Source organism: Dendrobates tinctorius, unplaced genomic scaffold (genome assembly GCF_039654945.1).
Source record: "Dendrobates tinctorius isolate UK_male_01 unplaced genomic scaffold, ASM3965494v1 ptg000064l, whole genome shotgun sequence".
Taxonomy (NCBI): domain Eukaryota; kingdom Metazoa; phylum Chordata; class Amphibia; order Anura; family Dendrobatidae; genus Dendrobates; species Dendrobates tinctorius.
In genome coordinates this window covers 9,146,768-9,160,916 of record NW_027361732.1, presented here as the reverse complement: position 1 = coordinate 9,160,916, position 14,149 = coordinate 9,146,768, and the positions used below count along the sequence as shown (strand labels likewise).

The window sequence follows — 14,149 nt, the reverse complement described above, 5'->3', positions numbered from 1 at the left end:
CAGGATTTTAAACCTTTATGGCGTAATGTGTTACCAATGGTTTGGTGACTGTGGTCCCAGCTGCCTTGAGATCATTAACAAGTTCCCCTGTGTAGTTTTAGGCTGATCTCTCACCTTCCTCATGATCAAGGATACCCCTCGAGGTGAGATTTTGCATGGTGCCCCAGATCGATGTCGATTGACAGTCATTTTGTATTTCTTCCATTTTCTTACTATTGCAGCAACAGTTGTCTCCTTCTCACCCAGTGTCTTACTTATGGTTTTGTAGCCCATTCCAGCTTTGTGCAGATCTATAATCTTGTCCCTGACATCCTTATAAAGCTTTTTGGTCTTGTCCATGTTGTAGATCTGTGGCAGAAGCAGTGTGAAAGACTGGTGGAAAGCATGCCAAGACGTGTGAAAGCTGTGACTAAAAATCATGGTTATTCCACAAAATATTCGTTTCTGAACTCTTCCTGAGTTAAAACATTAGTATTGTTGTTTCTAAATGATTATGAACTTGTTTTCTTGGCATTATTTGAGGTCTGCAAGCACTGCATATTTTGACCATTTCTCATTTTCAGAAAATAAATACAAAATTTATTGTTTGGAAATTCTGAGACATGTTGTCAGTAGTTTATAGATTAAAAGAGCAATTTACATTTTACTCAAAAATATACCTATAAAGAGAAAAATCAGACAAACTGAACATTTGAAAGTGATCTCTTAATTTTTGCCAGAGTTGTATATTTAAAGTTAGCACCTCAGATACAGGCCATTTTCTACTAAAATACCGTATTTTGCGGACTACGTACAAAATAAAATAAATAAAATGGTGGTGTGTCTTATATCTATTTTATCAGTAGCTTACCTGGGGGATGGCCAGTGAGCGGAGTCCCATTTCCCGTAGATTTTCCTGCTGTAGGCTTTAGTAAAATGGCCTCTGGACCATGCACGTTCACAAAGCCCACCCCAGGGAAGTCTACGGTAAAGGGGACACCGGTCGCCCTCTTCTGAGAGCCCAGGTATCGCAGCATCGCCTCATTCCTGAAGCAGCGACCCTGCCTCCTGTGAGCACGCTCCACCGCAGCCGCCTCCCCTCCCCTCCCAGCCCTGGTAAGATACCTTCAGATTATAAGACGCTCCCCCTTTTTATAAAATTAAAATTCAGGGGTGAACAATACATTTAAACGGGGCTGTCTACTATTCTGACAACTTCTGTTCAATCCCTGTGTTCCCCCCCCCCCCAGTGAGATAACAACGCTATAACAATAAATAATAATAATAATAATACTCCCCTCCGGTGTCTGTACCATACGTGTGTCAGCACTCGCTCTCCTGGAGATTGCGTAAGTTCATAGTATAGCAGGACACATTTACATACCTGATGTATTATTTGTTAATAATATTTAAGCATATTACATATTGCACCCCCCATTTGCACATTTTTTTTTAATGCCTTTTAAAAACAGACTTAAAGGTGTATTCCCATCTCCAATATCCTATCCCAATATGCAGCAGGTGTAGTAATATTAGTTAATACCGCCAATTAAAAATGTATATATATTTTTGATTCGCTGTGTCTCTTTCCTCATGTGCAGGCATAACAGGACCATAGGTATCCATGGTTACGGCCCCTGATGAAGTGACAGCTAGTTGGTTGCTTGTGGTCGTAACCATGGATACCTATGTAAGTACACAGTTCTATATAGTATAATAATTACAAAATAGTAAGAGAATAAAAACTTTGATGGAAGTACTTCTTTAAAAAAAAAAAAAAAAAACCTGCTTAAAGCCAAATTAAATCTTAAATGTTTTCAAAAGAAATGATCACAATCAGACAGCATTGGCAGTGATTGTGGAGCTTATGTTTAAGATTAGGATCTTATTTCCTGTATTCTTGATGCTGTGTATGATCAGGATCTTGGAAGATGTCTGTCACTTTCTTCAGTGTATCTCATCCAGATACAGGAAAGCATAAAAACAGATGTCACAAATGTGATCTGCAGTCATTGAGAGCAGAAGCCCGGAGATCTGAGTCACAAAACTCTGGATTTAACTTGCACATTTTTTTTGTAAGAGATGTTCTGGTAGTACAGTGCTTGCTGTATGCTGTCGGCGTTTTAGGAAGCATATGGCAGTTGCAAATTCAGCGGTAACGTTTCGGCTAGATTGTGCATTTATATATTTCCCTATTCTTGTTTCCCCCACCAGGCATCAGACAATGACGATGATGAAGACATCATTGGTCCAGTTCCTGCCAAAGGGCTGGCTCAGTCCACTGTTGCCGAAGATTTCGAACGCCGTGCCTGGAAAATGAAACAGAAGCTTACATCAAATGATGTGAGGTTTATTAGTTTCTGCCACAGTCACCTAATGATTATTATTTTAATTTTATTAATTAATAATTTATCCTGACATCTATGAAATGCAGAGAGAATTAAATGCATAACATAAAATGGACTATAAGCAAGAAGAGCTTACTAAGTGACTGATTAGTACAGAACAGCGCGTCCTGCCCCTCTGGGCTTAAAGGGAACCTGGCATGTGGAAAAAAAACACTGTTAATCTACTGATTAATAGTGTGCTGAAGCAGTGCAGTCGCCTCACTGAAAGCCCAGCTACCGGGAGGAATTTCCTTTATTCTTCCCGGCCGCCTCGGGCTTTCAGTCATAGATGCGCAGCCGGCATGACTTCAGTCACCGCACCGTACATAGTAAGTGGTGGCTGTAACCACACCCTGGCACCGAGTTGAAAGGTGGCTTAGCAATGGTGGGACACAGCTAGAGCCTCTGCCCTCTATGTACTGAGTGGTGACTCAAGCCATGCCGGCCACTCCTCTGTGACTGAAAACCCAAGGGTTAAAGTTTTATCATAAAACATACTTAAAAAGTTCGATAATATGGAGAGCATACTCACACAGAAAAATAACCTACCAACTACATGGAAAAATTTTAATATACAGTAAAAAAGTGGTTAATCTACACTGACCACAGGTATATTATAAAAGGGCAGTGAGTGTAGACAATCCCAGAGTATACATTGAATAGGTAGTAAGCATGGAAAGCCGTACAGAATGGTAAAAAACAAAGCACGAGTTGCAGCCCAATCCCATGAAATGTTTCGCCTATAGCTTCCTCATAGGGAATCAAGCATCATTACATTGGTATCGATTTCTAAATTAGTGATACTATAACCTATTATACCTGTACATACAAGAAAAATGGTAAACCAGCTGCATACATTATCAGTAGACAGAACCGTGCGTGCAATAAAATGGTTCATTGTGCACACAGGACATATTACAATGACAGGCAGTGGTTCCCTTATACGACGTTTTTGTAAAAATATTTGATATGTTTTACTTACATTTTAGTTTACATATAGCATGTGTTAATTTAAATTATATGTTGTATGCAAGGATGCACCCAAGAACCCAGCTAGAGAGTCTTGGATGACTGAACTTCCTCCAGAGTTGAGCAACTTTGGCCTGGGGCCGAGAACTTTCAAGCGAAGAACTAATGAACGTTCTGGGGATAGGTCGGATTGGACAGATACTCCTGCCGACAAGGAGAGGAAAGCAAGAGTGAGTAAATAAATGTTAGACACGTTTTAATTTTCTATGCATTTATTTTTTGTTATTAGGTTTCAGGAGCTGAGTAGCCGGCGCTACAAATAGTCTACTGGTACCTTATGTTTTTGGATTATTTTATATTGATGTGTCCGGGATTTTATATTTGCAAATCCCCCTCACCCACAATATCCCCATAGAGAAAAGTAGTCCCGGAATGGTCTACTTGTAAAAGCACAATGACATGCAAGTGGGTACTTTCATTTGAAATTATTGGATTGACTCCTAGTATGTGAATTATTGAGAGATTTTGACACCTAAAAAAACACCACTACAATTGCATCTTTTCCTCGCCAATGATTTCATCCATTGAAATAAGAATTTATATTGCAAGAAGGTTTAATGCTTCATATGTCTCATCGGATGGCAGCAAGTTATTCATACAGGCTTTCCTCCACAAGGTAGAAAGTTGGCTCTCTGGTGCCACAATTTGGAGGTAGCTACCCTGTAAGTCAATGTCCAACCTATTGCCAAGCTGGAGCCCATCTGCAGAAATCTGTTTTAATTTTTTTTTTTTTATGTTCAGTGTATTGAAGTGTTTTCTAATAATTTACCAGAATTTTATTTGCAGCATGAAGAAACACAGGAAAAGTATCTGTAAATATTAAATTATGTGACTTTGTGCATTGGCTCCATTCTCACACTTCCATTTTTTTTGTTACTGGTCTGGTTTTCCTTAAGGCCCTGTCACACTAAGCGAGATCGCTGCTGAGTCACTAGAACTGTGACGTTATAGCGATCTTACCAGCGAGATCGCTGTGTGTGACAGTGACCAGCCCCCCTGCCGGGTATCGCTGATCGTGCCTGAAATGTCTGGACATTTCTTTGGTCGCTCATGTCCCGCTGAGTCGCTTGTATCGTCACGTTTGACACCTAGCCTAATAACCTCGTTAGCGACTCAGAAGCAAGACAAGGCGGGGATTAGCGTTCCCGTTTCCACACCTACCTCGGCTCCAATTGGTGGTCACTACAGCGTCCTGATTGGCGGGCTTCCTTTTAAAAGAAGCTAACAAAGTAGTGCTTCAGTTCTTTGTTCCTGACCCGGGTGTGTCCAAGTTGAGATCCTGTTTTTTGTCCAACGGCTGCGACTCCATTTTGGATCATCTGCTTTTCCATCTTCGTTGCTTCTCTAGCCAGTTAATGGTAGGTATTTTTTTTGGATCTCAACAGCGATTCCACAGCGGTAGCGTTCACCATTCAGAGCTGAGAGGGCGTGAGAAATGGAGCGCAATCCACGCCTGTGTAAATACAGCGTCACACAGTACATCCCTCATCGAGGTGTGAATCGTCAATGGAACATGCAATGTGACAGGGTCCCAACGACCACCGACATCGTTACAAAGGTCGCTATGACACGCTAGATCGTTGCTCCGTCGTTGGGTAGATTGGACTGTCTGACATCTCAATAGCGACCACATAGCGATGCGGCAACGATCCCTGTCGTGTCGTATCGCTGTCAGGATCGTTATAGCGTCGCTAGGTGTGACGGGACCTTTACTCTTTAATGGGAAGGTGCCATCCAAAAAAATTTTTTTCAGCAATTGAAAAAATGTAAAGAATTAATGTTTACATTTTCTTAAATATTATCATTTGTTTTTAATTTTGCAAAATATGAAAAATAATTTTAAAAAGTTTGGCATTTCCACATGTTAACACTAGGGGGAGCAGCTACTGAAATCTGGCACAAAAACCTATGACATCTAGGAACACAGTGAGCAGCCATTTTGATGGGGCCTGCAAAGTTACTGACTGTCTTTGCATGTAAAGTCTGGATCAGAACGGCCATCAATCAGCCTGATCCAGACTTTGCAGGCAAAGACCCCATTCCCCTCCTCAGATCCTGTCCTGGCGATGTGTGAAAGCGAGGCGACAGGCGCAGTCCGGGGTGACGCTGGGAAGCAGGATGGGGGAAATGTAGCCATACAGTAACGATAAAAATGAGACCCCTCTCTTCAGCTGCCTCACCAGCCCTCCCCTGACTGCACCTATTACCCCTGACCTGTGTGCAGGTGCTCAGCCAGAACCACCCTAGAATGGGTCCCCTTTTAGCAGATAATACTGCCATAGTGTTCTCACATAATACCGCCATATACTTCACACATAATGCCGCCATATAGTTCATACCACCATGTAGATCACACATAAAACCAGCAGGGTGACAGCAGCACAGAGTATGTCAGGAGAGCAGTATCACACGGGATAGGATTAGATACATGGCTCAGCAGTCAGTATCACACAGGAGAGGATTAGATACACAGCTCAGCAGTCAGTATCACACATGATAGGATTAGATACACAGCTCAGCAGTCAGTATCACACAGGGGAGGATTAGATACACGGCTCAGCAGTCAGTATCACACAGGATAGGATTAGATACACAGCTCAGCAGTCAGTATCACACAGGGGAGGATTAGATACACAGCTCAGCAGTCAGTATCACACAGGAGAGGATTAGATACACAGCTAAGCAGTCAGTATCACACAGGAGAGGATTAGATACACGGCTCAGCAGTCAGTATCACACAGGAGAGGATTAGATACACGGCTCAGCAGTCAGTATTACACAGGGGAGGATTAGATACACGGCTCAGCAGTCAGCATCACACAGGAGAGGATTAGATACACAGCTCAGCAGTCAGTATCACACAGGATAGGATTAGATACACGGCTCAGCAGTCGGTATCACACAGGAGAGGATTAGATATACAGCTCAGCAGTCAGTATCACACAGGATAGGGTTAGATACACGGCTCAGCAGACGGTATCACACAGGAGAGGATTAGATACATGGCTCAGCAGTCAGTATCACACAGGATAGGATTAGATACACAGCTCAGCAGTCAGTATCACACAGGAGAGGATTAGATACACAGCTCAGCAGTCAGTATCACACAGGAGGGGATTAGATACACGGCTCAGCAGACAGTATCACACAGGAGAGGATTAGATACATGGCTCAGCAGTCAGTATCACACAGGATAGGATTAGATACACAGCTCAGCAGTCAGTATCACACAGGGGAGGATTAGATACACGGCTCAGCAGTCAGCATCACACAGGAGAGGATTAGATACACGGCTCAGCAGGCAGTATCACACAGGAGAGGATTAGATACACGGCTCAGCAGGCAGTATCACAGGAGACAGTATTACAGATATGCCCACACTGGTGAAACTTCCAGCCCCCCCCCAATTATACACTAGACTATGGGCTGTATATGTCACTGTCCTCCTCAGACAGCCATAAAAGCTGTCATAAAAAGGAAGGTGTCAGATTACCGGAGATCACTGGGGCTGTGAGTGAGGAGACAGAGCAGAAGAACACAGAGCAGGAAGCACAGGGCCGAGCCTGGAGTAAGCAGGACAGAGGAGCATAGAGGAAAGTCACCCGCACTCACCACTCTCCATCCTCCGGCTCCAGTGAGCGGTTCTCTCCTCTGCTGACCACCTTCTCCATATCTACAGCCTCTCCTCACAACACAGGACCTGTTATGCCACAAGTGGTCCTGTGATAGAGGGTAAGTGGAGCTCAGCAGATAGCACTGGGCTACAGTAAAATGGCGCCCAGCCACACCTACAGCAGTGAATGGTGCAGCCCACAGGGGCGTGCCCAGTTCTCTGCTAATGAGGCTGCAATGTGGGTCGGGAGCCGACCGCAGTCTCCTATGTCCAGGGACGGCCATATTTGCAGACTGTATGAGTCCTCCACAGATCTGCAAATCAAGATGGCAGCGCCCAGTGGCTACATTAAAACATTATTACAAACAAACCATAAATCCTGGTTAGTACAACATTTGCTGAAACAACATGTTTTGTTACTTACTATTTTTTTGCAAATTATATAAAATTGCGGCACCTTCCCTTTAAGCACCAGGATAATGTAGTTTGCTGAACTGATCTATCAAGACAAAAAAACCCACAGGATTGACTCATAACAAGTGAATGGGATTGCTACCAGGATCAATTACGAATTGATCCTAATGGATCTGTCATATCTTCTGTAAAAGCAAAAGCCGTGATAGCCGGGATTAGTTTTTGGCTCCATTCACACAACTGTGTCCAGTTTTTGTTTGGGGGGTGGGGGGGGAAAGCAATTCCATGAAAAATGCATAGCACACAGTGGCTTCCATTGTTTCCTTTGTTTTTCATTCCAATAGACTTAAAAGCTGAAACTGATCCATAAAAACAGACCAAAATATAAGATGCATGGTGGTTTATTTCAGATTTGTACTTTAAATCAAATGTGTTACAAGGGTTATCAGTGATTTAACAGGTTATCCTGGACTTTCCTTCAGATACAGTTGGTCATCAGTAGAAGATTGGTTTGGGTCTGCATTGCCAGTGAATATCAGTATTATGCTCTGTGCATTGCTTACATATGGCTGATGCTGGAACAGATTTAAGCTGATTGGTGGGGATGTCGGACCCCCGCCGATCTCGTACTGGTGTAATCTACGGATAGTTTATAAATATTCGGCCGAGGCAACCCATTTATTAACATTATCAGACTTGATTGCTTACTATATATTATTAAGGAAAACAATCATATTTCATTATGTTTCTTGCTACTTTAACTATTCTAAGAGCAGGTGCATTAGCCGAACCCCTGATATAAAGGTTAACATGTCGATATAATGTAGTAAAGTTCCTTTAAGGGCTGTGTACAGTGAGCACCACGTTATTTTCTAGGCTATGGCAGATCTAAAATGACATCAACGCTCTGCTGCTTTTCATCATTCCAAAGTCAAGGAAGCTGAATTGGAATTCAAAGTTTTTGATCTAAATGTAATTAAATGTAGGGAAAACAATAATTGAAGTTCTGTATGGAAATGAAAGATGATAAAGCAGCCAAGTGATGAGCATTCATTAATCCTTCACACATGAACTGGGACTTATTATCTCAAGAAAGAGGTGTCAGTGTAACTTCTCGCCAAGAAAAGTTTTCTAGCCATCTGTGCATGCCAATCATGTGTAATTATATGTGGCCCCAGTGTTGGTGACTCGTTCTGTGTTATTCATATGCTCTAAAGCCCCCGTCACACATGGCGATCTTGCTAGCGAGATCGCTGCTGAGTCACAAGTTTTGTGACGCAACAGCGATCTCACCAGCGATATTGCTGTGCGCGACATGTATCAGCGACCGCCCCCTCCACCGGGTATCGCTGATCGTGCTCGAAAGCCCTGGACATTTTTTTGATCGTTGGCCTCCCACTGGCCAGCAGGCATCGCTGCGTGTGGCAGGCAGGAGACCATCGATCAGCGAGCTGGTATCCAAGGTAAACCGTGGGTAACTAAGCGCGCGTCATTTATTAACCCGCTGTGTACCTTGGATACCAGCGTGCTGGCGCTGGGAACTGGTATCCAAGGTAAACAGCGGGTTTCTAAGCGCGGCGCTTAGAAACCCGCTGTTTACCTTGGATACCAGCTCCCAGCACGCTGGTATCTAAGGTACACAGCGGGTAACTAAGCGACGCGTGCGCTTGTTACCCGCATCGTCGCTGGTCCTGATCTCTGGTGAGATCCTCCTGTTTGGCAGCTTACCAGCGATCATGTAGCGGCACACCAGCGATCCTGACAAGGTCATATAGTTGTCGGGATCGCTGGTGCGTCGCTATGTGTGACAGGGGCTTAAGATTTTATCTAATCCCTTAGTTCCTAAAGATACCCAATTGTTTAGGATCGCTTTAACCCAACTCTAAGGGCTCATACTCACTTGCGAGAGACTCGCACGATTCTCATGCGAGTCTCTTGCATGAAAACCTGTCAGTGCTGCCGACACTGGGACCGGAGCCTGCGGCTGCATAGAAATACATATAGCCGCACGCTCCGGTCCGAGTGCCGGACTTGCAAGACCCTACTGGAAATTTTTTGCATGTGCATCTAACCCCATCTGGCATAGTTTTATGTAATAAATGTGATAAATTGGGTTAAACTTGAACAGGTTTTGTTGTTGGTTTTTTTTATTTTGCAATAAATTTCCTGTTTCTTTGTTCTATAAGCCATGGCAGTGAAACCTCTCATCATTTTATTTGGGGACCGTTTCAGCCTAATCAAGGTTCAGTGATATTGTCACTTTTGGTTGGTTCGTCCCGTTTGCTAAAAAGTGGCAAGAGCCAGTACATGACTCTCCTCAAGTTCTGCGTAGATTAGGAGATTCGCTAAATTTGGATGGAAGTCTTCTCCTTTATAATGTTACCTTTTGGACCATTAATCTTTCCATTTGTGTTTTTAAGGAGAAACAAGAAGGCAAGGTTTCCAGCAGTAAAGGTGAAGAAATTCCACAAGTTTCTGAAAGAGATAAAAGATTGGCAGAGCAAGTGTCCACGTATAATGTAAGTAGCTGTCCTAAAATGGTTCTCAACTCCCCTGAATACTTAATGAACAAAACCACTGTAGGTGATTTATGCAAAATGTGTATGTTGTCCCTATGCCCTAAAAGGATAATTTGGTGGAGATTGCTTTCATGATACAGTCCGTTGTTTGGAAATTCTGCAAATCCTGCAGACAGCAAAAGTAGCCCTGTGACCACTTGCTCGAAATAGCGTGCTTTTCAGTACTTCCCTGGAATTATTACTCCGAGATGATTGCTGCGAGCCCTCGAGCCTTCTGTGACCTTACCACCCCAGAGAGAGAACTTTTGGAGATGTTTGTGACAACTTGTAATGTAAAGAGCAGCACTGATGGACAGATGTCTGCATGACCAATGCAAGTTAAAGAGGTTGTCCAGGGGGAAGAAATCTGCACTGACCCTTTGTGACTGCAGACTGTTGAATCATGACTGCGTGCATGCTGTCTCAATTCCCGGATATTGCCAAGCAGTCATGTGATTGCATTTATGCGGTCACGTGTCTGGCTTCTCTTAATATTCACTTGTATGGGGAGAAGCCGAGTGCATCTAGTCAGTATGTGATTGGTAGTATGCAAATCACATACATGTAGTCACATAACCACCTGCTCATACCAGCAATACTGGGGAATTGTGAGGGTGTATGCGCCACATGCTGTCACCATTCAGCATCTTATAGTCAAATAATGTTACGTCAGACTTTTGTCCCATACCCAGTCAACCCCTCTAAAGACATTGGTACCGGTTTATTCATGCCTTTGCTTTGAATTGCAGCCCTAGACACTGACATTCCCATGTAGCCCTCATAAAGTTTTTCTTAGCCTCTTGTTAGAACAGGCTTCATGGCCAACTCCCTTGGTCAGGGACCAATTGCCGCCGAGTTAAGGGGTGTGTAGATGTATGTATTCATCCCAACTACAGCATTTTCAAGTGGTTTTTCAATTTTTGATAATTCTCCACCTTGACGGTCCCGGACAGAAAGCTAAAATTTTACTATAATATAACCATATTATCTTCAGTTCAACATCCTGATTTACAGAAGAATCCCTATACTGTTAAAGGCTTTTGTTCCTAGTATAGGGGATAACTTTTTGATTGCTGGGGGCCTAACCACTGTGATGGGTTTCTGAAACCTGGGAACCGGGCCCTGCAGAACCTCACCTTGAATGGAGAGAAGATTTGCATGCTGGACCTCCACTCCTTGCACTGTCTAGTGGTCTCATAGACAAGGAATGGAGCAGTGGTTTAGCATGAGCATCCACTTTCTTTGATCTCTTGGGGTTCCAGCTCTTCCCCCTTCCCCCATTGATCAACAAGTTATCCCCTATCCTATAGATGGTGTGTACCTTACTATCTTTGGTAAGGCGAGACTGTGCCTTTATGAAGTGGTGTCTCTGTCAGAGAGCAGTGTATGTGGGAACAGGTAAGAAACAAAATAAAGTATTTTCCCATGATCGCCAATTAAATGTCGTAGAAATACAAGAAGGTTACAGAAAAAAGATATTGGGTGCAAGATCAGTAGAAGAATATTCAGCAATAAATTCTGTACTAAAGAAGGTTAAAGTACATATTTCTTATTGATTTTTCTTCAGGATTCAAAAAGATCAGAATCTCTCATAGATCTTCATCGTAAAAAACTTAAGAGGAAAGCAGACACAGATAAGGATAAACCGAAGGAAAGAAGAGCGTTTGACAGAGAGCAAGATTTGCAGGTTAATCGCTTTGATGATGCTCAGAAGAAAGCCCTGCTGCGCAAATCCAAAGAGTTGAATACTAAATTCTCCCATGGAAACAGCAGTATGTTCTTGTGAAGACAAACAGCCATAGAAACACATCACGTCTGTATCATGAACCTGTCCTACTGAACTGCTCATCGGATGTCTGCCATCCTTAGACAAACTCCAATATTACCTTGGCCAACGCTGATTACTCATCCTGTAAATAATACCCTGGCTTACCTCGCATCATTCATGGACATAAATTTTGTTATTAGTATGTTCAATAAAGTCTCCCATTTGTTGTAATTTCTACCTGCAAACTAAAGTAATATTAAGCTAATCGGCACTCTTTGGACTTGCAAATACTTCGAATTTTGTACAATATGGGGCGACAGGTGCACTTATGCTTTTTTATTGCAGCAGAGTACTGGGATAAGAAAAACACTCATCGCTTCCATTCTGCTTTGACGTAAAGCCATGTCCAGTATCCGTAATACCTGCTAGACGTGTGCTTCACAGACCTCAGAATGAGCCATGTTTATGAACTAGGGGTCTGCCAGTGCTCCCCTACTAGTCTAGCACAGGACCAGTGCTGCACTGTCAGCTCATTATATAACATTTTACAGACTTTCAGTTAGAAGTGCGTAATAGGCCTGCGGTCTATTAGTTGATTACCGGACACTAGTTTTGTTTTTCTTTTTTTGTTGCTAGTTGGCATCAGTAAGTCAAGAAATTCTATTTTACCGGTTGTTTGCCAGCATTACTGTGTAGTGCGTGTGTACTGTAATGATGTTCTAAGTTGATGTTTTATCATATCTTAGTGTTGGATATCAGATGTCTACAAACAATATCAACATAACTTAAATGTACTAACACGAGATACCGGATAGAGATGACCGGATCAGGCAAAATTTGAATTCGGCTGTTGACACAGATTTTTTTTTGGGAACTTCAATTTGAAGAGCCGTTTTTCTCTGCTATTTTAATGTCCCTTATTGTGCTATTGGTCTCTCCATACCCCCTTAACCATAATAAATGCAAGATGTAAAAAATAAAAACGCTCATTACTCTCTCCGATCCCTCTGCTCCTCACAATCACCCATCCAGTTGAAATCATATGTTCCGATTGCCACCGCCAGTGCTGACATTTTCGGGCCGCTCACCCTGGGCCAAGACTTTCTTTTTAGAGGCCCAGGAGGGTTCTGCACAAGCATACAAAAGGTCACAACATGTGCCGCAACTTTGCGCCCACATGCACAGAACTGTGTCGGGCCTTAGAAAAGCCAGAAGTCCCAGTTCAGCATGAGAGGCCCTGGAATGTCGGCACTCATGGTAGCAATCAGAAGATAGGACAAGGAGCAGAAAGGTAGGTGAGTGGTAAAGTGAATATAAGGATTTTTTTTACTTTTTGATGGACTTTAACGTACAGAAAAATGGTTTCCACTTGCCACTGTTTAACAGAATCCGCACAGAAGCGAATTATTAAAAATCTGTGTTTTGACAAAAGTGGATTTATGTAAAATTCAAGTTCAATTTCTCTCTAATATATTGTTCTCTCATCTCTAATATCGGAGCTTTTATTTACATAATTTGGTAATAAAAGACAGCAATTTAAGAGAATTATGTTTGTGGTTCATATGTTAAAGATCTTTAAAAATGTAGAACTTTACCCACTTTTCCAATGGATGCATCTGTTATCTGTCAGGCAAAAATCTGTTTAATCTTGTAGAAAGTCATAACTTATTGATTTACTGTTGATAAAACGCTGTGGTAATTGTTACACTCGCTCTTTGTTAGGCCAGGTTCACATTACGTTAACCCAGCCCGTTGCAAGCATAGCGTTGACGGGCTGCGTTAACTGTATAGCTTAACGCGATCGCGTTATGCTATACCCACTAGCGCAGATGATTCATCTGTGCTAGCGGTGACGGAGCCTCAGACACTGCAGCCCGCGTCCGAGGCTCCGTCACTGAATGACGGCACATCACGAACGCATACCGCTTTACGGCATGCGTCGCGATGCGCCCGACAATGGGGGCCAATGGCGGCGTTAACGGACTGCGTTACACCGCGTTATGCCGTGGTGTAACGCAGCCCGTCTAACAGACTGCCTGAATGCAGTGTGACCCCGGACTTAGTGCGAGCAGGGATCGTTGACCCATTCTGCCACGGACCAAACTTAACCCTTAGGTGTGTGACTAAGCTGCTACCTTGGTGTTCACTGGAGCCTCTAGTGGTGAGGTCAGGCTTGTGCAGCAGGCAACTACCAGGGACAGGAAGCTGTAATGACAGATACTGGCGGGCATGGCTGACATGCAGATGCCAGTGGGCACTGCCAACAGTCAGGCAGGTGCCAGTGGGTACGGATGATGCAGGCAGTTGTCTGTGGGCATGGCTGACTTGCAGGTAGGTAGGACCCAGTTCAGACGGGACAAACAGGAACAGCTTTAGGAAGAGTTGAGTCACTGGCAGGTCT

At 43.2% G+C, this 14,149-nt stretch overlaps 1 protein-coding gene across 2 annotated transcripts in view; it reads left to right on the top strand.

The window, feature by feature from the left end:
* GPALPP1 (GPALPP motifs containing 1) overlaps window positions 1-13,293 on the top strand; it is a 58,628-nt gene extending 45,335 nt beyond the window's left edge. For both annotated transcript variants that reach the window (XM_073580287.1, XM_073580288.1), the window contains 4 exons: window positions 2,194-2,322; window positions 3,401-3,565; window positions 9,843-9,941; window positions 11,548-13,293. In XM_073580287.1, coding sequence (XP_073436388.1) covers window positions 2,194-2,322; window positions 3,401-3,565; window positions 9,843-9,941; window positions 11,548-11,766 — 612 coding nt within the window. In that variant the 3' untranslated portion in view covers window positions 11,767-13,293. The remainder of the gene's footprint in view (window positions 1-2,193; window positions 2,323-3,400; window positions 3,566-9,842; window positions 9,942-11,547) is intronic.
* The last annotated feature ends 856 nt before the right edge of the window (window positions 13,294-14,149 follow it).